This window comes from Hesperophylax consimilis, chromosome 8 (assembly GCF_061612785.1).
Source record: "Hesperophylax consimilis isolate HC1 chromosome 8, BYU_Hcon_1.0, whole genome shotgun sequence".
Lineage (NCBI taxonomy): Eukaryota > Metazoa > Arthropoda > Insecta > Trichoptera > Limnephilidae > Hesperophylax > Hesperophylax consimilis.
The window spans coordinates 22,530,488-22,551,819 of NC_142843.1; the positions used below are offsets into that span (position 1 = coordinate 22,530,488).

Below are 21,332 nucleotides of genomic sequence, written 5' to 3' on the forward strand. Positions count from 1 at the left end.
TATTCATGCAAACGTATTCAATGAAAGTTTTTACCGCATCCGTTTATTTCATTTGCGCAATTCATTTCCTAAACTTGCAGTTTCTACCGTATGTTAAATGCATCACGTATCTTAACTTTTCACGTCTGTGATACTCAATACAAACATATACATATTTATACAAGTCAATAAAGACATTATACTTATAAAGAATTATTTGTATTTACGACATGGCTTTCCCAAGTTTCAAAGTTGCTTTAATTATTATTTTAATGAAAATAGTAACGTTGAACGAGAAATTTTACAGAGAGAAAGGTGCGCAATTTTCATGACGGTTGATTTCACCGTTCAAAAGAATTGAATGCTTTATATGCGTAGATTCTTTAGTATTTAGATTAGATTATACGTGAGAAAGGCGTTCAGCGCTCAGCTTAGGTGCTATATACCTAGCTGTGTACAACTTGGCTTTCAAAATGGGGTTGTTAACATCAAAACCTAATAAAATAGCACTGTCAGCCATAATGACTTCAATAAAACCATGAATGCCTCCAGCACCTCTTGGTGTACTGGATAGTTAAGTACTGATTAAATGGCTTCAAATTATTTTCCGCAACATTTAGCACTAGCTACCGACCTAGAGCTAATCAAATTTGGATTTTACACCACTTAACGTCTTTGTAATTACACGCCGACTTGGCGTTAATCGTTCATACCATATGTAGAGGTAATAAGTGTACAATTATTTCAATCCTCGATCACGTAACGGAGGCAGGAATTACTCGTACCTGTGTCGGAGTCCTTTCTCCTTATACGAGAGCCGCCAGACAGCTTTTTGTCCTGTTAAAGGCAACCTTAAAAAGCATGTTTCCCTATGAATGCGCGAATAGAGGCCATTTTAACGGTAAACTCCAATTAAGAATCGTTACAAAGGATTAGCGAAGGATGATTGTGATTGATTTGTGCCACTAAGTTATTTACTTCCTATTTTTTAAGGTTTTCAAAAGATTGATAAATTTTATCTCTGTAATTACTCTGAGCATTCGTAGCTTTCTCAAATTGTATTATTGTCATTACTGCCACTATAGATTATTTCGTCCACCATGTAAAATTTAGGGCTTGCGCAAACAGCTCAACTTTGCTTGTAAGCACTCTTATTATGTTTAATAAAATAGGGTGGGTAAGGAGAGTTTATCTTATCTCAAAAGCGTATCATTATGTTGAAGGTTGGTTTAATAACTTCTGAATTTGAACACTGAAGTTTCTTGCAAAATTATGTTTCTGTAAATTGTACCGTATGACTAGATAGTAAAGTAGTATATAATCTACCATGCATTTTCCCCAGAATAGCTAGTCATATTCAGAATAAATTATTTTTCGATAACATTCTTAAGAGGAAGCTACAAGTCAAAGATGTTATATTATTGGTATACCTTATATTGTAGGTAATATGCATTAGAATCGCTTGACAAACGGAGTCTAGAAACGTTCGATTTCAAGCACAAAACTGGTTTGTTTTTATTTATTTTGTAAATATTTTTATAAGAAAGCAAAAAGTTAATCAAGTGCAACTGTCTGTATTTTTAAAGTTGTTTCCTTTACGCGTTCATACATTTCAATTGAAAAAATATTTTTTTTAGTTGTTTACATTTATATATTTTATTGAGTAATTTATTGTTTTATTTGTATTCTACTCAAGCGAAACGATAGGAAAACCTTCAATTTATCTAAAGCATATTTTTGGTATTCATAATGTGCACCAATTAGTTATAAATATTAATCACAATAGTGATTTAGCTTTAAGCTTCGCCTTATAGGTATGTTGGCACACGGCGTTGTAAAACAAGAGGGAATTTATAAGATTATTAGTCCGCGCTTGGTATACATGAAATTAGTAAGTTACCTACATTTTTTCCTTTTCATAAATCCGGTTTACTTAACCCCTGGTGGATAACTTTAATCCAAATCGGGAATAGGTTAACCTTTTAAAGGTTAAAAGTTACCCGCCATGGCTAAAGTAACCGTCATAGCCGGTATCTGAAAACTTCGTAAGTTAATTAAAGATTCTAATAATTAACTAATGAGACAAATTACTGTTCACATTCACAATTCCCTGCATTTAATATTATATACACTGCAGCCATTCTTTGAACAATAGAACAATCTCACTGGTATGATTGTTCTTTTATAATAATTTAAATCTATTGCATTATAATCTGGAATCGTTTCGAATAATGTGGCTTGTGGTAGAGTAACAGAAACCCTGAGAACTGTGTCGTAAAGTTGACATCTTTTCTTTTGGTATTTTTTGCTTATTTTTTTAACCGGAAAGAAATGTAGGCAATACCTATATATTAGCGTTACGCCGAACGTTTGGGACAATTCGAGAAATTGTTATAATTATTTTGATTTCATAAAACCATTTACACCTTTCTATCTAACATTATTTTTAAGTAATTTAAAAAAAAGCAAAACTAAAATAATTTAATAATATTATTATTATAGTATTATTTAGAAACCTTTAAAGTTTTTGTAGTAATTTTGGACCAACACAACTTTATTAATATTTTTGACGCCTGGAGGTTTTGATTGTATTAAAAACTTCAAAAGGATTGTTTTGGTAATATAATATTAAATACATAATTGTAATTAGAAATATGGATAAACGAAAACGGTATGAGAAAATAGCCAGATATCTACACAGTGTTCGGAAACTCGCAGTAAACTGGAGCACGGATAAATACGAGTATTGCTGATTTATTAAAATCCTGGTAAAAACTTAATGGCAGGCCATTTCCTAATAAAATATAAATACATTAAGAATATATAACACGTGTTCATATGCAGCTCATCGTGATAGATATAATAATGAAATACGAAAATATTAGAATTTTTATGAACACGTGTTCCGACATCCTCATACACATTCACACATTCGTGTTTTACTGACAATTTCTTGGGAAAAACTGTCAATTCCTTTGTTAAAGACCTGGTGTCCCATTTTTAACAGGAATATGAATAATTTGACCTGATTTTTAATAAATTCGCAATATTAAATATATCAGTAAGATTTCTACGTGAAAATCATATCACAGAACAAGCAAAATAACTTTTTGTTCCATCTGAGCATAAAGATTTTTTTTTGGCAACTAAAAGGTTGAAGAAAACAGCTGATGTTAATTTTTAAAAATTCCAACTTCAGACTTGATTTACAGGAAACGAGAAGTCAAATAGAAAAAAAAACCACAAAATCGACTACAAATATGATGTACATTCAAAAGTTTGCCGCTTGTACGACGAGTTACGGACACCGTGGAAATTCTGCGAGTTTAATCGGTATCATTTAACATGGAGTTATTGGCTGATCGAAAATTTTATAGCGCCATTAAAGCGTATTACCTTCGAAGGGCCCTTCGCTTAACTTGCGTTTACGATTTATGACTTTCTGAAGTTCAAAGTATTCTTAAATTATTTATTTTATTTCCATTTCCAATTTCACCTGTCACACGGAAAAAAATTAGTGTTGCTAATTTATCATGAATCTCTCCAAATTTTTGGAGATCGGGTTAAAAACAGGATTGCGGGCCTTAACTAATGAATTAACAGGTTTTCTAATAAACTTATAGTAAATTACGAATATACGTTACATGTAGAAACACGTGCATTTGACTTGATAATATTTCATGACGAAATGCGAAAATATTCGGATTTTCGTGAACACGTGTTCTGATGTGCTGGTAATATATTCCTAATTTACTAAAAGTTTAACAGGAAATCTGTTAAATCATTCGTATTTTCTACAATCCAGTTTTAAACCGGATTACAAATAATTTTTCTCCATGAAAAATTTCCTAAATTTTTATTGTTTGTTTTTGTTTGATTACTATTAAAATCTGAAAGATACTTCGAATGCCTATCTAAGATGTTCGTGAATATTAATATTTTTGAAATTAACATTACTGACCTGACTGTAGAAAGCAGGGCATTCCATTTATGTTATTAGATAGTTATCAGGGTGACTAAGTTTATTATACCTGTATATTGTGTTTTAAACTATATTCACTATTGCACATAAGATGCAGCCAGCGAAATAGGCACGTTTGCTAATAATATACGCGCATATCACACAGGTTTATTTAACCTATTTTGAACCCGGAAATATCACGCAAGTAATACACATGAACGAATAACACAACACTGCAATTGTGGATTTTAAGGTAATGGGTTAACAGCAAGATAATAACTTATAACGACCACGAATTACGCAGTTTATTCCGAACATTTCCGAAAACAGATTATTGCGCACGCGGATTATTCCTTACATAATTGTTTTTCTTCACACAGATTATACCTGACAGAGATTATTACGCATATTGATAACTGAACCGTAATCAGATCAACACATTTTTTGGTAATGTGTCAAGGCGGGTAATCACTAAATAAACTAATAGACGCCCTTGATTTAATATTACGTGTCGATAATTTTAATACATTTTGATTAGTCTGAAATACTATATACATATTTTATTAACGTTTATCGGCAATGAAAATCCAACAATATCCTATCAAATCCATAAAAAAGTGTTCTTAAAAAAAGGTGTGGAATAATCTGTTTACGGAGTTTTTAAAAATAAATGTACTTTTTTTTAATTGTTTTAAATGTTCACAGTAATTGGTGCCCAAAATAATACGAATAATTTCAGGCCATAGTTTTCCAATTGTGTTATAATCTAATCACAATGTTCGTTGTCGAAATAATCGGTGTACGGTATTTTCCTTGTTCGGAATCATCAGTGTGTGGGATAATCTGTTCGCAATATTCCTGGTCGGAATAGTCGTGATCGATTATACTAACTATAAGTATTATTTATGCATCTTTCACTATATACCGCTCCAACATAATAATCTAGAAATAACGAGCTCTCAGTAGGAGAAGGAATGTGTAATGTGAAAATAACAGCAACGTCCTCGTTGCTTTGGAAGTAAGGCAATGGTAATGATCGCACTCAGAGGTCGAGGCTTCGATTGTGGATAAATTTATATCTGCTTTTAATTTTAAGAAAGCTATAGTAGGTAATTATTAATCGGTATTTTGTACATGTCGTAATATTAATTAATAGAATTTTCCGATGTAGGGTGCGCTCCAGGGCGGTCCATTTCACAGCTCTGTCCTTGTATCTATGATTTGAATGTGATGAGATACAGGAAATTTCCAGTGGGGCTCTCTCCGCTATGGGGCGGAACTTTTGAAGGCTCCATTTTCATAATTAAATATTAGGTCAGAACCGTTTTAGTTATCTTACTAGTACTGACTACTATTTGACATAACATTTGTTCTTACCTCTTCTTAAAGCAACCTTTTTCATCTACCGCTCAGTTCAATGACAATCCGTTGAACTACATAATTTATTATAATTATTCTCAAATAAACCTGCGGTATAGTACTGTGTATTAGAATGCATCGATGAATTTGTATTGAATCTCCCACATGCATTGGATGTGCATGGCTCCTCAGTCTTCATCCACACCACCACCCAACACCTCTCTCAGCTGTGTAATGCCGCGTCTCACGAGCGAGGTGTAGCGTCACGGTTATGGAAACAAACATCTCTGATTCATGCCCTACGTAAACTAGTTTTTCTGCATTGCTCTTAAATAGTCTCTGATGAACCAAGACAATTAAATAACCTCACCGGATAGTCATCTAAACTCTAAACGACAGGCTCGAAAGAAAAACGAAGAACATCTCTTTGTTGTCAAGACACGAGATCATCACTCGGTGATACCAGATGCGATTATAAGCCATTAAAAAAGGGTGTCAAGCATTGATGTATTTTTAGTCTATGGTGTCAAGTCAAGTCTAGATAGGTGCAGAATACGTAATCACAATGAGGCAAAGATAGTCTATGGATTTTGGGCGTCTACTAACCATAGTGATTTTTTGATGACACACATTGTATCATTTATGACTTTAAGCAATGGTGTACCAGTACAGCAGCGGTTGGTGACTTAAAAGATCAAAATAACAATGAAAGTATGAATACGAAGGTTATCATTGACGATATAATGTGAGCACACACTGTTTATATTTCAAACAAACTGGACCACTACTCGATATGCCTGAAACCCGCTTAGGGGGCTAATACTATTAACAGAGCACTGTCACCTCGTAATACACATGCTGTTTAAAGTGAAAAGGAACACCGCTTCATCAAATATGTGAATGTCCTGGCTTGATATGAATTCAGTTACCTGGAGTGCAACGTTGTAGAACCAGTGGCAAAATACTCAATAAAACAGGAACAAAGCAGAAAAACGGGAGATAGCACTTTTTTACTAACCCAACACAAGCGGCCCTGAGGAAAATAATTTCTTTCTGGGCCTGTGTAATCTTTTGGTATGCTGTGTGGAGGGTATTTTTTAAGGGAAGGAAGGAGAGGAAGTTCTGAGAAGGTAAAAGGTATCCAGAGATGTGCTTTATTTCAAATAAATCCATTTCAAATGGAAATGCAAAATGCAAAATGGGTATTTTCCATTTTGCACTTTAAATGCTTTTCTAAAAACCATTTTGCATTTTGCATTTTAAATGCTTTTCTCAATGCATTTTCCATTTTAAATGCTTTTTTGCAACATTCTTCCTACTATCTCCACTCATCTTTTTTTCATAAGCCCCAAATATCAGTCGGTCCTCAACCTCGCTATGAGAGATAATTTACATTTGTCAAGTTGCTCCCTGGTAGGAGCCCTGGCAATTGAGTGATACCATTACAAAAAATACTGATTTAAATACTGAACATGGGGCCATGACGCTGTAATATTAAATGTTAGATAGCAGTTTCTATGTTTTTACGTTGGCAACATTAGTCCCGCGCAAATTTTTTGTGGTTTCATTATCTGTAGTCGTGGTGAGAGTGGTATATTTATGGTCGTGGTGTTTTTGGATTTACCATCATGTAATATGTTTGTTCTACATTGGTGTCCATTATTAAATGACAAAATTGTTTAAAAATTCAATAATTATTTTAATTGTTTGACCTGAGAAACCATTTTGCATTTTCAATGCATTTTGAAAATGGGTATTTTGCATTTTGCATTTTAAATGCTTTTCTAAAAACCATTTTGCATTTTGCATTTTCAAATGGAAAAGTTTTGACCCATTTCCATTTTGCATTTCAAATGGTTTTGGGTACCCATTTTGCACATCTCTGAAGGTATGAAGGTTGCGTAGGAATCTAAAGATCAGTGTTTCCAATAGTGACGAACATAAGAATATATCCCTCACACTACGGTGCAAGGCGATATTGGTTAAGAGACCAGTTGGAGAGGTCAAAGAGTCTCCCCAAAAGACGCCATCTAGTAGGAGATTTAGCATTTGTCTTTCCTACATAAATAGAGTTGGTTGTTGTCAAGTAAAAAAATCTAATAAGCAATAATTGTTGAATGAATGATAGCCGACGTAGCGCAATTGGTAGAGCACCTGACCGGTAATCAGAAGGTTGCGGGTTCGATTCCAGTCGGCGGCATGTACTTTTCTCTGAAGATTTTTCAATTTATGTATGTAGTTGTTTCAGGCTAATAATTATTATTTATTAAATTATATGTTACGTTTTGTTAACATTTCACAGCTCGTGGGGTGCTTATGTACCAATACTTACGTCCAAGGCAGGTGTGCTTCCTGAACTGGAGATAGCCCTCTCTACAACGACAGGCTCCATCCAGACAGCCACTGTGGGCGACTCTCATGGCGCATTGATCTTCCACCAGGCAGTCGTGACCGAGCAGAGTGGCTAAAATAAAATAAAAGAGGAAATTATTAAATCCGCGTAGTAGTTGGTTTGCAAGTTATTGCTACAAAATAATACATATTTCCGGGTAAATGGCATGGTAATGGAGGTATCTATTTTGAAACTGTCGAGATGTTTAGAGTTCACAAGTCTTGGTCGGAATGGAAAAAGTAATTTAAATAGGTTTTAGGTTGGTAGACACTAAACTAACAATAAAATGTGGCAAACCGGAATTTGTTCATCTTCTCGCTGTATGAAATGGAAATGAAGAACTAAACAATTCATACCTCACGCAATAAGGTTATATTGAAAGTACGCAAGTAAAGAAAATATAAAATATCTCGGCATTGAAATCGATGAAAATCTTCGATGGGACACTCACATAAATAGCATTACAAAGCTCATGTACTACTTTAGAAACGTACGCAATATACTAAATAAAATTGATCTATATAAAGTCTACTATGCTCTTTGCCAATCACGCTTAGAATATGGGATTATTGGATGGGAATCTGCCTCAAACTTTCACAAGAAGGAGCTCGTTAAAACACAAAAAGTAATAATAAAAATAATCCTGAAAGGACTCCATCAAAAGAAATTTCATAAAATTTAACGTGTTCAGCATTATAAAACTGTACTCAAAAAATGCACTACTCAATTTTAAAGAAAATATGAACACCTTAGAGAACATCACACCTACACTACAAGAACGAAATCCTCAAATCTACTAAACATTCCAAAATTAAATACATCTTTCGGCCAGAAGAACCACTATTTCCATGCCATAAAATTATATAATGCCCTTCCTATTGAATTTAAAAACACCATGGATATAGAAAATTTTGAAAAAGACATCAAATTATGGCTAACTAAATATGAAGATGAGGAAATCATTAAATTTATGAAGTAACCCCAACGCAACCTACAGACAACAAACATAAATACTTTTTGCTTAATTTATTTTATATTTTGTGGGAACCAACAAATTAGAAGATGAGGAAATCATGATCAACACAAATACAACATTTCGTATCATTTTTATTTTACTTTATATTACCGTTAAATAAAAAAAAAAGAATACCGACTTCTTCATTCTGACAAAAAGAAAACGTTATTTGAGCTTATTGTCAATTGAAATTTCGTTTGCTGAGCATACTGGCCAACTCGTCATACTTATTATATTGCAATCTTTGTACACATTATACTCGTATGTAAATAAGCGTTCATCTTTATTAGAGTTCATTGGCTTATTCTCTGAAGTATTTTTGTAGTTTATTAATTGCATACAACATTTTGTCAATTTATCGATCTGTATTGCTGAAGCAGCGGAAACTCTCCAGAAGTAGGCTCTTGTTTTTTTTATCTATCTGCATTGTAAAAATCACACAACCATTCTATAACGAGCTTTAAAAAATTAATTTAACTGTTAAAACAATGACTGGGCGTCATACGCCATAACAATAATTTTAAAACGTTTCGTTTTCTCTTCAATAATAAAAAATAGGGTTCAAAGGTCGGGTGAAATGGGGCAGATTTACTATTCACAGTAAAGTAGAAACTTTTGTTTTCGGTAGCAGCAAAATTCTTTCGCACTGTAAACCTCTGGCGTGCAATATGCACAGGCTTTTCTGCATTCTATTTTTAATGTAATGCAAATATTTTCAGTTCTAATTTATAGAACTTCTATATATATTTTTGTCCCATATTTTCCATTTGTTCGAAAACAAAAATCTGATGTAGCTCTATAGTGATTTCTAATCAAACATTAGAGCGCTTCCAAATGAAGTTTCATTACGTATAATGTTGTTTTAGTAGAATCGTAAGGTGAATAAACTGTACGTAATACGAGTATATACTGTAAGTATATATCTATATTAAATAATGTATGTACGGCAGACGGCATTATGAAAAAAAGTGATATCATAGAGTGCTTGACACGATTCTACAGAGTTCATTTTCAAGTGTGGTCATAAATGTAGGTGTTTACTGCTATACAGGAAACATGGCTTCTCGAGTGACAGAAATATTTAGATTTTTACAGTTGTCATAAATATGGCATTCTAAGAAATGGCATCAAGTACTATTTACTACCAGGATTGTAAATAACTAGGTAACCCAAGAAATAAATTCGACGAATTCTTGAAGTTGTAAGAAAATACTCAAAAAAAATGTATAATCTCGGAGTTGGATGATTATTTGAAATTAGATTACAAAAAATATATATATTTTAATTTATTTGCATACCATCTGATATATAAATGATGGAATTTCACAGGAAGATTTAAAACTTGAAAATGTTGAAGTTAATTCTATTTTTAACGATAGACAAAGAAAGATCTAGAAAGTTTAACGTTAAAAATAGAATTGACTTCAACATTTTTAGAAAACCTACATTTACTGACACCGTAATCCATAATAACTCTAATCACCCTATCTCACATAAACATTCCTCATTTCACAGCATGATCCACCGGCTAGTTACCATCCCATTATCTAATAATAATTTTTCTAACGAACTCCTTACAATAAAACAAATAGCTAATAACAACGGTTATCACTCTGATCTTATTGATAAAATCCTGTCAAAAAAACTTCGCCGTATCGCAACAAATAAATTTCTGTATAATGCTCTACAAAATATTAATAATAATAATTTAACTACCCAATGGCGTAGAATTTTGTTCATAAGTAAATTCTCTTCCCTTTGCACTTCTAAACTTCCATCAGAAATTAGGCCGGCCTTCTATACTAATAATAACTTAGCCAAATTTTTAAATAATTGTAAAGATAAAGAAGATACGTTTAGCCACTCTGGGATCTACAAACTTAATTGCAACGATTGCCCGGCAATATATATTGGTTAAACCGCGCGTAATGTAAATATTCGAGTAAAAGAACATGTCAGGTGTTTAACAAATACCGGTTTTTCAGAATTTGCCGAACACCTCTAATCATACATTTAATAAAACGACAGGAGTTCAAATACTACATAAAAATAAAATAGGAATACGTCTCAATAATTTAGAATCATTGGAAATATCAAAAGCAAATAAAAATAAAAATAATTGCCCAATTTTAAACAAACAGATAGAACTAACTAAAAGCCCTATTTTAAAGATGTTTCCTTTCTCCCTGGGTAATTCCCACCCCTCCCCAACCCCACTACCTACACCGCTGCCCTGATGCTCTCTCCCTCACATTTATGTACTTTCTCTTTCTTTATTGTTTACTTAATAATCTTCCTCTGTATTATATTTTAGTTTATATTTGTACTGTCCTGATGAAGGTTGAGTTCAACCGAAACCGGTCGACGTATATAAATTTAATAAAGTGGTTTAATACAAAGATATTCTTTGATTTTTTTTTACATGCAGATGAATTTTGATCGTTAATTTTTTTTTACAATTCATTCGAACTATTCATACTAAATTTAAAAACACTTAAAAAAGTAGGGAATTATGTACAAAATCCGCAAAGAAAGTAACACATAATACGGGCTCATTAAAAATCTTTAATTGTGGACAAAAAAATCAATTCGTACCTAAAGGTAAGGCATCCTTTTTTTGTAACTTTATGGATATTTTACTGCTCCGTTACCAAAACCGATACATATATAAATGTCAGACGAAAAAAATATATAAATTTCACACCGCCAGAGTTTTAAACAAACAAATGTTCTGTTTTATAGTACCTACAACCTGAGAGCTTTCTACAGCGAGACTTTCACCTTGAATATAATCGAATAAAGCAATCGAGCAATCATTGATCACACAAACGGAATTGCTTTTCATCGAGTGCACTCTTGACGAATTAATGTAAGTACTACGGCGGAAAGAACGTTAGAGTGTATTTTATCGTTTTTAGTATGTGACAGTCTGAAACTTAACAAACTGTCTGACGTAACAGTTGTTGTCTGTCAGATGATGCTGAATGGGGTCGAGGTCAATTTTCATTTCTCATTCAGAATAGTATTAAAACAGAGTATGAAAAACGATTTGGTATTATTTTATTGCTCTGCAAATTTCCTTTATAACCATATGTAAGAATATTTTTATTTTATTGTTTTTTAAATCCGGTTCATTGTGGATCTTCATAATTTATTACTCTAAATACATCAAGTAACATTTTTTTAATTTATGTAAATAATATGCATAACATAATATGAAGGGCATGGCTGATTTATTATTACCTATAAATAATGTGTTTTATCCCACGGTATAAAAATTGCATTCGTACATAATACTAATGTTACCTGTAAGGTTCGCGTTACGTTAATTTTTATTTCTGTATCGTTATCTAAACTTGTATGAAAAATTTCTGAAAGAGAATCCTTTCAAGGAGTTTACTTTTGAAATTTATTATTTATGATGCATATATTAATTTATTTTAACAATTTTTCAATAAAAAAATTCAACCAATCGATCGATCTATTATATAAATAAAAATGTAAGGACGGGTTGTTTTGCAGAATTTGAACAATTCATCGAAATTCAAATTGATTTTCAAGTTCTATGAAGGTTCTATTCAAGTTCTTTTGCTTTATCATTATTAGGCAGTTGTTTCTCAAAACTGAAACGATGAAAGAACTTAAATAGAACCTTCACAGAACTTGAAAATCAACTTTGAAATTTGATAAATTTTTCATATTCTGTGAAACAACCCGTCCTAAATATTCGTTTGTTCAAAATCTTAAATCTCAGAAAGTTCTCCACCGATCGGTTTGAAATTTTGACATAACGCACTGTGTTTCGTTTCATACATCTAGACGGAAAAAACTCACTTTGGAATTCTTGAAAAATGACGTCATGGGGGTATTAACAGGTAGTTAGTGTGACAGATGTTTTTGTAATTGGGGTAATTAATGCACGGGTTGACTCATACCAGAGCCCCAAAGTTAGGTAAATTAATTAATGAATTATCAGTTGTTTTTATTCGCATCTTGTCGCGCGAGCTGTAAGGTTGTATATGTGTTTAAAGTATTTTGTTTTGGTTCTAAAAAAAATGGAAGTTACTTTGGAAGGTATTGAGTATGTTATAATTGTAAAATATTAATATAAAACATTACAGTTTTTTTTAAATAATGTTTAACTTGTGTATTTTTTTGTGGTTTATAAATATTTAATTACTAACTTCTCGAGAATTTATTTCGGATAAAGTATCAATAAGGTTCCGTGATTTTTTTTTTGTAGATTGAACAATCCATTTTCTATTCAAATCAGTTTCGATATTTTTGCTCATTAATGCTCACCAATCATATTTTGTCATTTCACAGGCACCACATACTAGATTTCCAGGCAAGAATTGTTCGAGACGTGGAGAAGTTTACCCAAGAAAAAAAGTTTTCAGGGAATATATAATCATATTTTAAGTAAATTTGAACGTCAAAATCTCAGTGCAAGCAGTGAAAAAAATTTGAAAAGCCAAGTACAGTTAATATCTTTGAATATAACCAAAAAGTGGATCGCAGCCTCTCGAATTCTAGAAAAATTTGTTGTTAAATTTGGTGAGTGGCTTCAAGGCAGTGAAAACGTTTTTGTAATTGAAGATTTACGTGAAAATTCTCAATTGGACAGAAATCAGCCATCTACATCCACTGAAAGGCCCGCAAAGGATTTTGAGGCATGCAGTGATCGAAGTAAAATAATGAAAGTGTGTAACTTAGTGAATGCGAGGACATCTGTCGAATTTTCGTTTGCCGCACACATGTCGGTTCGCGCAACTGGAAAACGTACCGTTGCCGAACTCCTGAAAGAAATCTCGGAAGCTTCTTCTGATGAAGTGGCAAAAGTATGGAGGGATCATCGACAATTAAAGGAACAGCGCACATTAACCATCGAAGATTCGCTAAGTGTTTATGAGGATTGCAAACTAACTTCGCATTCATACAAAGCCATGCGTAGAAACGCCATAAAAGCCATAAAGACTATAGAAGATTTAGGCAATTGCAAACCATAAAAATCGACCGAACATCAACAAACAGAGATATTTTAACCATGCTATTAATTACATCAGATCCAATAATAAATAGTTTTAGATAGGTTCGAAGAAAAAATTCGTGCTCACTTCCCTCTGAAATGTTAAATTTACTTGTTTCACCCAATTCCGAGTCAAGAACACAATGTTTGCGATCTGATGACTCCTCTGATGACTCCACTGAACATTATTCTAATGACTCCTCTGAACATAACTCAGATAGCATCTAGTTTCAATAAGCATTATATTTAAGCACTTTCTCACAAATCTATTGGTCCTGTATTCTTTCTTATGATTGTAATTAAAGATGTTTATGTGCAGTTCATGTCTCTCGCCGCAAATGACTCAGATAGCACTTTATTAGATAATTAATATTTTTTTGTTTCGTTACTGTTCTTTTATAAGTTTTGATATTATTATTTTATTTTCTGACTGTACTTTCTGCAACTAATGCTTGTTTTTATTAAGTTCTGTTGCTAAATATGACTAAAATTGTTTTCCTAGATTAGTAATAATGATTGTTTTGATTATTTTTAGCTATTTTTATCATTTATTTCTACTTTCGCAATTGTTTCGTGATTTGTATTATATTTTCTGACTGTGCTTTTACCTATTTATTATTCTCAAAATACACATATTTTTTACTGTTTAAATTTGTTTTCTTTAAAAACCTCAAATACGGTATTGATTATTTAAAAGAAAAACATGCTTTTTAAAAAAACAGCGCCATCTGCTGAAAATAAAAGTAACACGCGCATTGTTTATCTATCTGCACAAACAGATTAAGTGTACAACGCATACTTCTCGACGAACAAACGAAAGAGCCGAGTAGTAGAATGCGACGTACGACTACATTGTCACTTGGTTGTCTTGTCTTCAGAGTAGTAGAATGCGACGTACGACTACGTTGTCACTTGGTTGTCTTGTATTCATTTATATGTTTCTGCGTTCACTGTCTCACTTTATTTGATGTTTAACATTTTCGGGTAGCAAAAAGCATTGAGAATAATTGTATTTATTGAAATAATAAGTGATTTTTGAGTACATTCGAATGGAAAGAAACTCCATCAGATTTGGTTTTTACTCAAGACTGTTTGTGCACATCTCAAAAGGAAGGCATTTTTTCACAAAAAAGAACCTAGGGCGACGTGTTTGTGGCAGCCAGTGACAGCTTGTCTGATCGAAGGAACTATGTGCGATACTAAACGTAGTAAATCACAAGTTTTTCCACTGGACCTAATTTAGTATTTATTATTATTATTTTAACTACGCGCGCTGTTTCACTAACAGAAAAAAAAATCATGGAAATCATACGTTAGCGCAACTATTTCGATTGGCTACGTCATTTCCATCATGTGTTGTAAAATATTTAAGCAGGTGTAAAACAGGCAGGCTGGACGATCAACCACTACAAACTTGATGGCATATATTGATTACGTGGCGAGAGCGCTCGATAATAATGAGCAAGTTGACACGTCATACCATGACTTTGCGAAAGCTTTCGATAAGGTTGATCACTTAGTGCTCTTAAGTAGGCTTGAAGAAATTGGTTTTTCCGAAAACTTAATAAAACTCTTTGCTAACTATTTAAAAGAAAGGGAACAATTCGTTTCCTATGGTGGTTTTAACTCTAACGCGTATCCTACAAACTCTGGTGTGCCGCAGGGTTCCAATTTAGGACCCTTATTGTTTCTAATTTTTATAAATAATATTCGGGGAAAAATCAAATTCGTACGTTTTTTACTTTTTGCAGATGATATTAAACTGTTCTTAAGAATAAGATCATTAGAAGACTGTAAAAAGCTCCAGGAAGATATAAATGCAATTATTGACTGGAGTATTGACAGCAAACTCGGTTTCAACTTCCAAAAATGCTCAGTTATGTGTTTTACGAGGTCACAAAAGATCGTATATTTCAGTTACAAAATGAAAGATACATCACTGAAGCATACGGTGACTTATAAGGACTTAGGAATTGTGTATGACGCTCGCTTAACATTTCACGCTCACATTGAAAAGATCTGTAAATCAGCTACAAGAATGTTAGGTTTTGTCATACACAATTCAAAGGAACTGACAAACCTTGCAGTCATTAGGCTGCTTTACTTTAGCTTAGTGCGTAGCATTCTCGAGAGTGGATCTCAGGTATGGGGGCCAGAGGACACTGTCTATGTACTAATGGTCGAGAAAATACAAAAGAAATTTTTACGATACCTCTATATGAGAGAGTTTGGTTTTTACCCATGGCTGTTTCCAACAGCATTTATCTCGGGAATGCTGAATATCTGCAGCCTTAGTTCCAGACGGGACGTCGCATTATTGTTGATGGCTTACAAGCTTCTGAATGGTTTAGTATCAATTCCAGACATTCTGTCAAAAATAGGACTTTATGTCCCGGATAATTTCACGAGAGGCCGCCAACACAGGCTTTTAATTCTTCCCAGGTCCAGAACTAACTTACCAATGGTGATGCCCCTGGGAAGACTCACTAGGTTAATTAACTCCCTTCCAGCTAACTTGGATATTTTCCATATGTCCTACAACGACTTTAAGCGCGAAATATTTTATTTGTTTTAACTGTATACTTATGTATAAATTTTTTTCCATATTTTGTTTACCGTTTTGCATATGTTTTAACTGTATACTTATGTATAAAATTTTCTTCAATAATTTGTTTACCGCTTTTGCAATGTATTGGTTTTTGTACTGTTTTTGCAAATAAATAAATATAAATATAAATATAAACAGTATCTGTGGCAGGCGGTGGGTTTTTGGTTATTACACAAATCTACATTTTTTTTCCGAGATTGATGAAATTTTCTCACTTGATCTTCAATACGAGAGATTTCATAAAACCACCCCCCATCCATTCCCACTCCAAATCAGAATCTTTATACGTCTTGAAGAAATTTTGCTCACTTGACGTTCAAAATAAGAGAAAATGTCTGTCCACATCTGATTTCTAAAAACCTCTGCGTAAAACCTGGGAAACGCCGGGGACTTCAGTTAGTTTGCTATGGAACTGAAAATATCGATAACTTCACTAAAATAATTCAAAACATTAGTTCAATGAACTCATAATAAGAATAAAACAACATAATAAAATGAACATAAATAAAAATGCTATTATGAAACAAATAACGAAGTGGCATCAAACTGTGACCACATGTTCTTCCAAGTTAATACCAATTACAACATAATAAACTTGAACTCGCAGTCGAATTGAAATGTTAAGGTTTTATGACCTGACTATTAAAGTAGGCGTACTGCGATTCATAGAGGCTGGTAGACGGTGGTAATAAGTGTATGGCATTAGTATCTATTATAGAACTACTTCCTGCTAACAAGCTGTCCATAAAACTTACTGGCCTATGAACAATTCACGTATTGATTTTGTTGCACCAAGAGAAACCGAAAAAAATCAAGGCAACACAATTTTGTTTGTACAAAAATACAATTATGATTTACATAATTACAATTTTGATTTTTTTTTAATTTAAACACTGTGTCATAATTTTGACATTTTAAGAAGACTTACAAGAAATATAAATATAAAATAGATGTAGATTATTTACATTGCCCTTCTAGGAGATCTTGTGCTAAAGGTAACTGTAGGTTTTGGATAGAGGGTTTTCAGCGACTTTTATGTTTCAACTCCACGGTTCGGTAAGATTTTTTCTTCTATGACAACGATAACGAACTTCTTCGACAATGTTTTTAAAACACTAGTCAGTTATTTTCTTATAATTCAAGAGGGAAGATTTGATTGACTTATTGCAATTATTTTTTGTTTTAATTTGTTTGATACAGGGTCCGAGCTTCGTTGCCCAAAAGCAGTGTTACACTTACCGTAGGTGTAGTTAGCGTGTCTATTTGCTTTGCTTTGATATTATGATATTTTGTTTGTTTGTTTGTTGTGTTTTCCTTTTTTCTAGTATTTTTGCAAACTTAGTTAGAATGTTGAACTGTGCATTTATGACTTAGATTTATTTTTGCTGAGCCCCATTCTTCTATTCCATATTTCCAATGAGAGTGGCTTAAAGCATAATAAATCTCTGTAGATCCCTTGTTCGTAAGACATTTCATAATTTTTCGAAGAAGTATGTGAGTTATATTAGCTTTTTGAGGCTCCGTTAATGTGTAAATCCCATTGGAGTTTGTCGTCTGTAGCCGTATCTGTTTTGAGAAAGCAAGCAAGCGTATTTAGATATAAGAAAGTCGGTGCACAACGCTATGATACGCTTAAGTAAATCCAAACTATAAACCAAAAAAAAACTATGTACCTAATCTACATACATTTTTTACATTAACCCCACACAGGAGGCCCTGAGGAAAATAATTTCCCTCAAGGCCTCCTGTGTGGAGGGACTTTTTTTTAAGGAAAGGGGAAGAAGAGGAAGTTGGGAAGGTAAAAGGTACGAGGGTTGGGTAGGAATCTTGGGATCAGTGTGTCCAGGAGTGACGGTTATATGAACATATTCCTTCCACTGCGGCACAAGGCGATGGGTCAAGAAAGATCAGTTGGAAAGGGTCTCCCCAAACCAGCCTTTCCCAATCTGAAATGCCACGCAGGAGGTGGGCAGGCGCATCCTAAACACATCTCTCCCGATGGTTAACCTCACCGTTAATTGCCACCATCAATCTTGCTCCACAAAGTGCAACAAAACATCCAGTGCAACCATAAATTATATTGTTTTTATGGTATTCCTAGCGGCTATCCCTGTTAAGTGAGCTAACAAGAAGAAATCAGTCATATAAAATAGTATGATAATTAATGTATTTTGAATATGAGACCAAAAAGATGTCTTTGCTGCACTAAGTGTAATAAAAATATTTTGCACAACCCCCATTTTGTTTGTCATTATGGCTTTAGCTTTCCAACGAAACACCGAATAACGAAAAAATTATAAGTTGGTTGATTGGACCACAAAAATAGAGTCGTTATGTAGTGTCCTTTATTTAAAGGGGACTATTTTTATGTCACTCGATTACAGGGAAATTTACATTTTTTTTAACTTTTCCTAATTTTCATCAATTTTGCAAGAGCAAGTCGTCTTACATTACCATCTGAAAACGATTCTTGTTTGTTAAAACTTAGTAAAAGTTGGAATAAAGAATAACCACATGAAATTGGATTTTAATGTGAATATAATGATGGTGCTTATTCTTCACATTGATCATCGTAAAGAGATAAACAAAGAACTTTATTGTAATATCGTAGACATTTCCGTTACTCTCAAAAACTTTATTTAAATATTTCGTAATGGACGTAATACAGATTGATTACGCTCCGCCATCCACTACACCCATTCACAAACACAAACAAGAACAACAGGTCTGGGGTCTGGGTCTGGGGTCTGGGGTCTGAGGTCTGAAGTCTGGCGGCTAAGGTTTGATTGCACAACCGACTCTCAGCCGAGCGACCAATGTTAAGGTCGACATTTCTACTATTTCTATAAGCATGATCAATAATATAACTGCAGAAGATACGATCACGATCAATTTATGAGAGGTGGTGGGCAGGTGCTATCTTTAACCGTGTTTTGGCACTAGATGTTATATCTACACCTTACATAATTGCTCTTCACCGTATATTATTAATCTTATTGCACTATTCCTTTAACCAAACAACTGTGTGCGCTGTTACTTTATAATATAATAGAGTTATTATCCTATACATACGCGAGCCGAAGTGCTGAACTGAACCTCAACTTATGGGAATGGAACCAAAGAACCGCAAATGGCGCTAAACGCCGCTTGCAGTTGCTTCGTTCCTTTCCCGTAATTCGTGGCTTGGTTCGCGTTTAGGTTCGCAAATGTATACGTACCATTAGACATGCAATCAGTGAGATTGGAGTTTTCGGGCTGTAAGCTACAAGTAGAGGAGGGAAATTTTGGTGAAAAGGGACGATGGAAAATTTTTGATTTCAGCTCTTTCTCATGTGAAATAAGAACTCCAATCGCTATTCGGTTGCTCGACGTTTTGAGGTGAGCGGTTAAGGAAAGAGACGTATCCCACTATAAATTAAGGTTGAAAGACGAATACTGCCTGTAGTCCGTGAAAATATTTTGATGATTACACTTCATCGGTTTTTTTAATTCCCACGGAGAAAACTTCCTAAACTAACTCACTAACCATCACGCCGTTGGTAGGTAGAGAAGACGGACCGCCAAACAACTCGGTCTTGGCACACACTCCTTGCCTCATTCACATTCATACATCGTCTCATACATACTTTTCTATTATTCTGACTCTTGACATGGCCCGACTCAATTATCTGATTCACTTGATCGTACCGTGTCTTCCTCGGGCGTCCCCGAATTCTGCTACCATTCACATTTGCGTCATATATTCTCCCTACACTATTTTCTTCGCTCATTCGTTCTACATGCCCAAACCATCTAAGCGTCTCTTTCTTAATCTTACTCATTATTTTATTTTATTATTTATTTATTTATTTATAGAATACATGATAATACAATAATACATTTTCTTACATGTGATACATTAAATCACCACACTAGGCGACTGCCTGTCTCGTGGCGACCAATGGTATATAGTTAGTATGTGAGGTCTAGTGTTAACATATGAATTAAATATTTATACATGTTTAAAGTATGAAAGATTATATTAGAATGAATTATAATTATTATTATTATTATTTTTTTTTTTTTTTACAGTATTACCGCACAAGAGTCCCAACTGCTCCCGTCTGGAGCCAGTGAGACTATGGCATCCCCAATTGGGGTATGATGTGAGGCTGAGGGTATTGGGGAGGGGAGGGAGATGGGGAAGAGGAAGGTGGGGAAGTACCTGGCTATTCAGATCTGGTCACCAAACACGGCTAAAGCCATTTCAAGCAACGTTTCAATTCTGAATGGTGGTCTTACACCAGGGCGATACTGAGAGTATCTTCCACTCTAAATTATGCTTACATCAGCCTTACACTCTTTGCGGATCTCCACATTTTTCACACGATCATACATGGTTACCACACATGCGCCTCAGGGATCTTATTTTTAAATACAATTTTGGATTGAATCACAGATACAATATTGTATTGTTCCATTCCCTTTTTTGAAAGAATTGAGTATTAATACGGACAAACCTATTTATTCATACTCCGGATATACAGGCGAAAACAAACAATTCATCTTAATATTTTAAAGCACAACATGTAAAAAGTTTTTTTTTCTAAAATTATTTTATTAGCGCCATTTTTGAACTAGTAGTTTATGAATAATTTTAAGTTTCACCTTAACATAGAGGCATATCTAACAAAGTATTTATCGTTGTCATTCTACATTTATAGATTTTCAAATGATTGGCTAGGTGGATAATAGATATAACAAATATGTTAGCATAAAATAGAACGTAGGTAATTCCACTATGCTAAAACTTTACCGTGTTTGAATATGTTTTCTTGGGAAACGCATTTCCTAGTGTGCAGCAATGTCAAAATCAGCAAAAATCTAAAAGTCTTTCCGGCGAATTAAAATGAATGCAATAAATTAATTCACGTTCCATGGAACAATGGTACACCGAAAGGGGCACAAAAACCTGTTAAGGCCCAGATTATTCTGACCAGGGAAGGCACT

General features: G+C 33.7%; 1 protein-coding gene across 1 annotated transcript in view; it reads right to left on the minus strand.

The window, feature by feature from the left end:
• Nucleotides 1-21,332, minus strand: part of LOC149421734 (uncharacterized) — a 66,129-nt gene that overhangs the window by 20,579 nt on the left and 24,218 nt on the right. Inside the window, exon 3 of the mRNA XM_089634515.1 lies at nt 7,632-7,763. Coding sequence (XP_089490641.1) covers nt 7,632-7,763 — 132 coding nt within the window. The remainder of the gene's footprint in view (nt 1-7,631; nt 7,764-21,332) is intronic.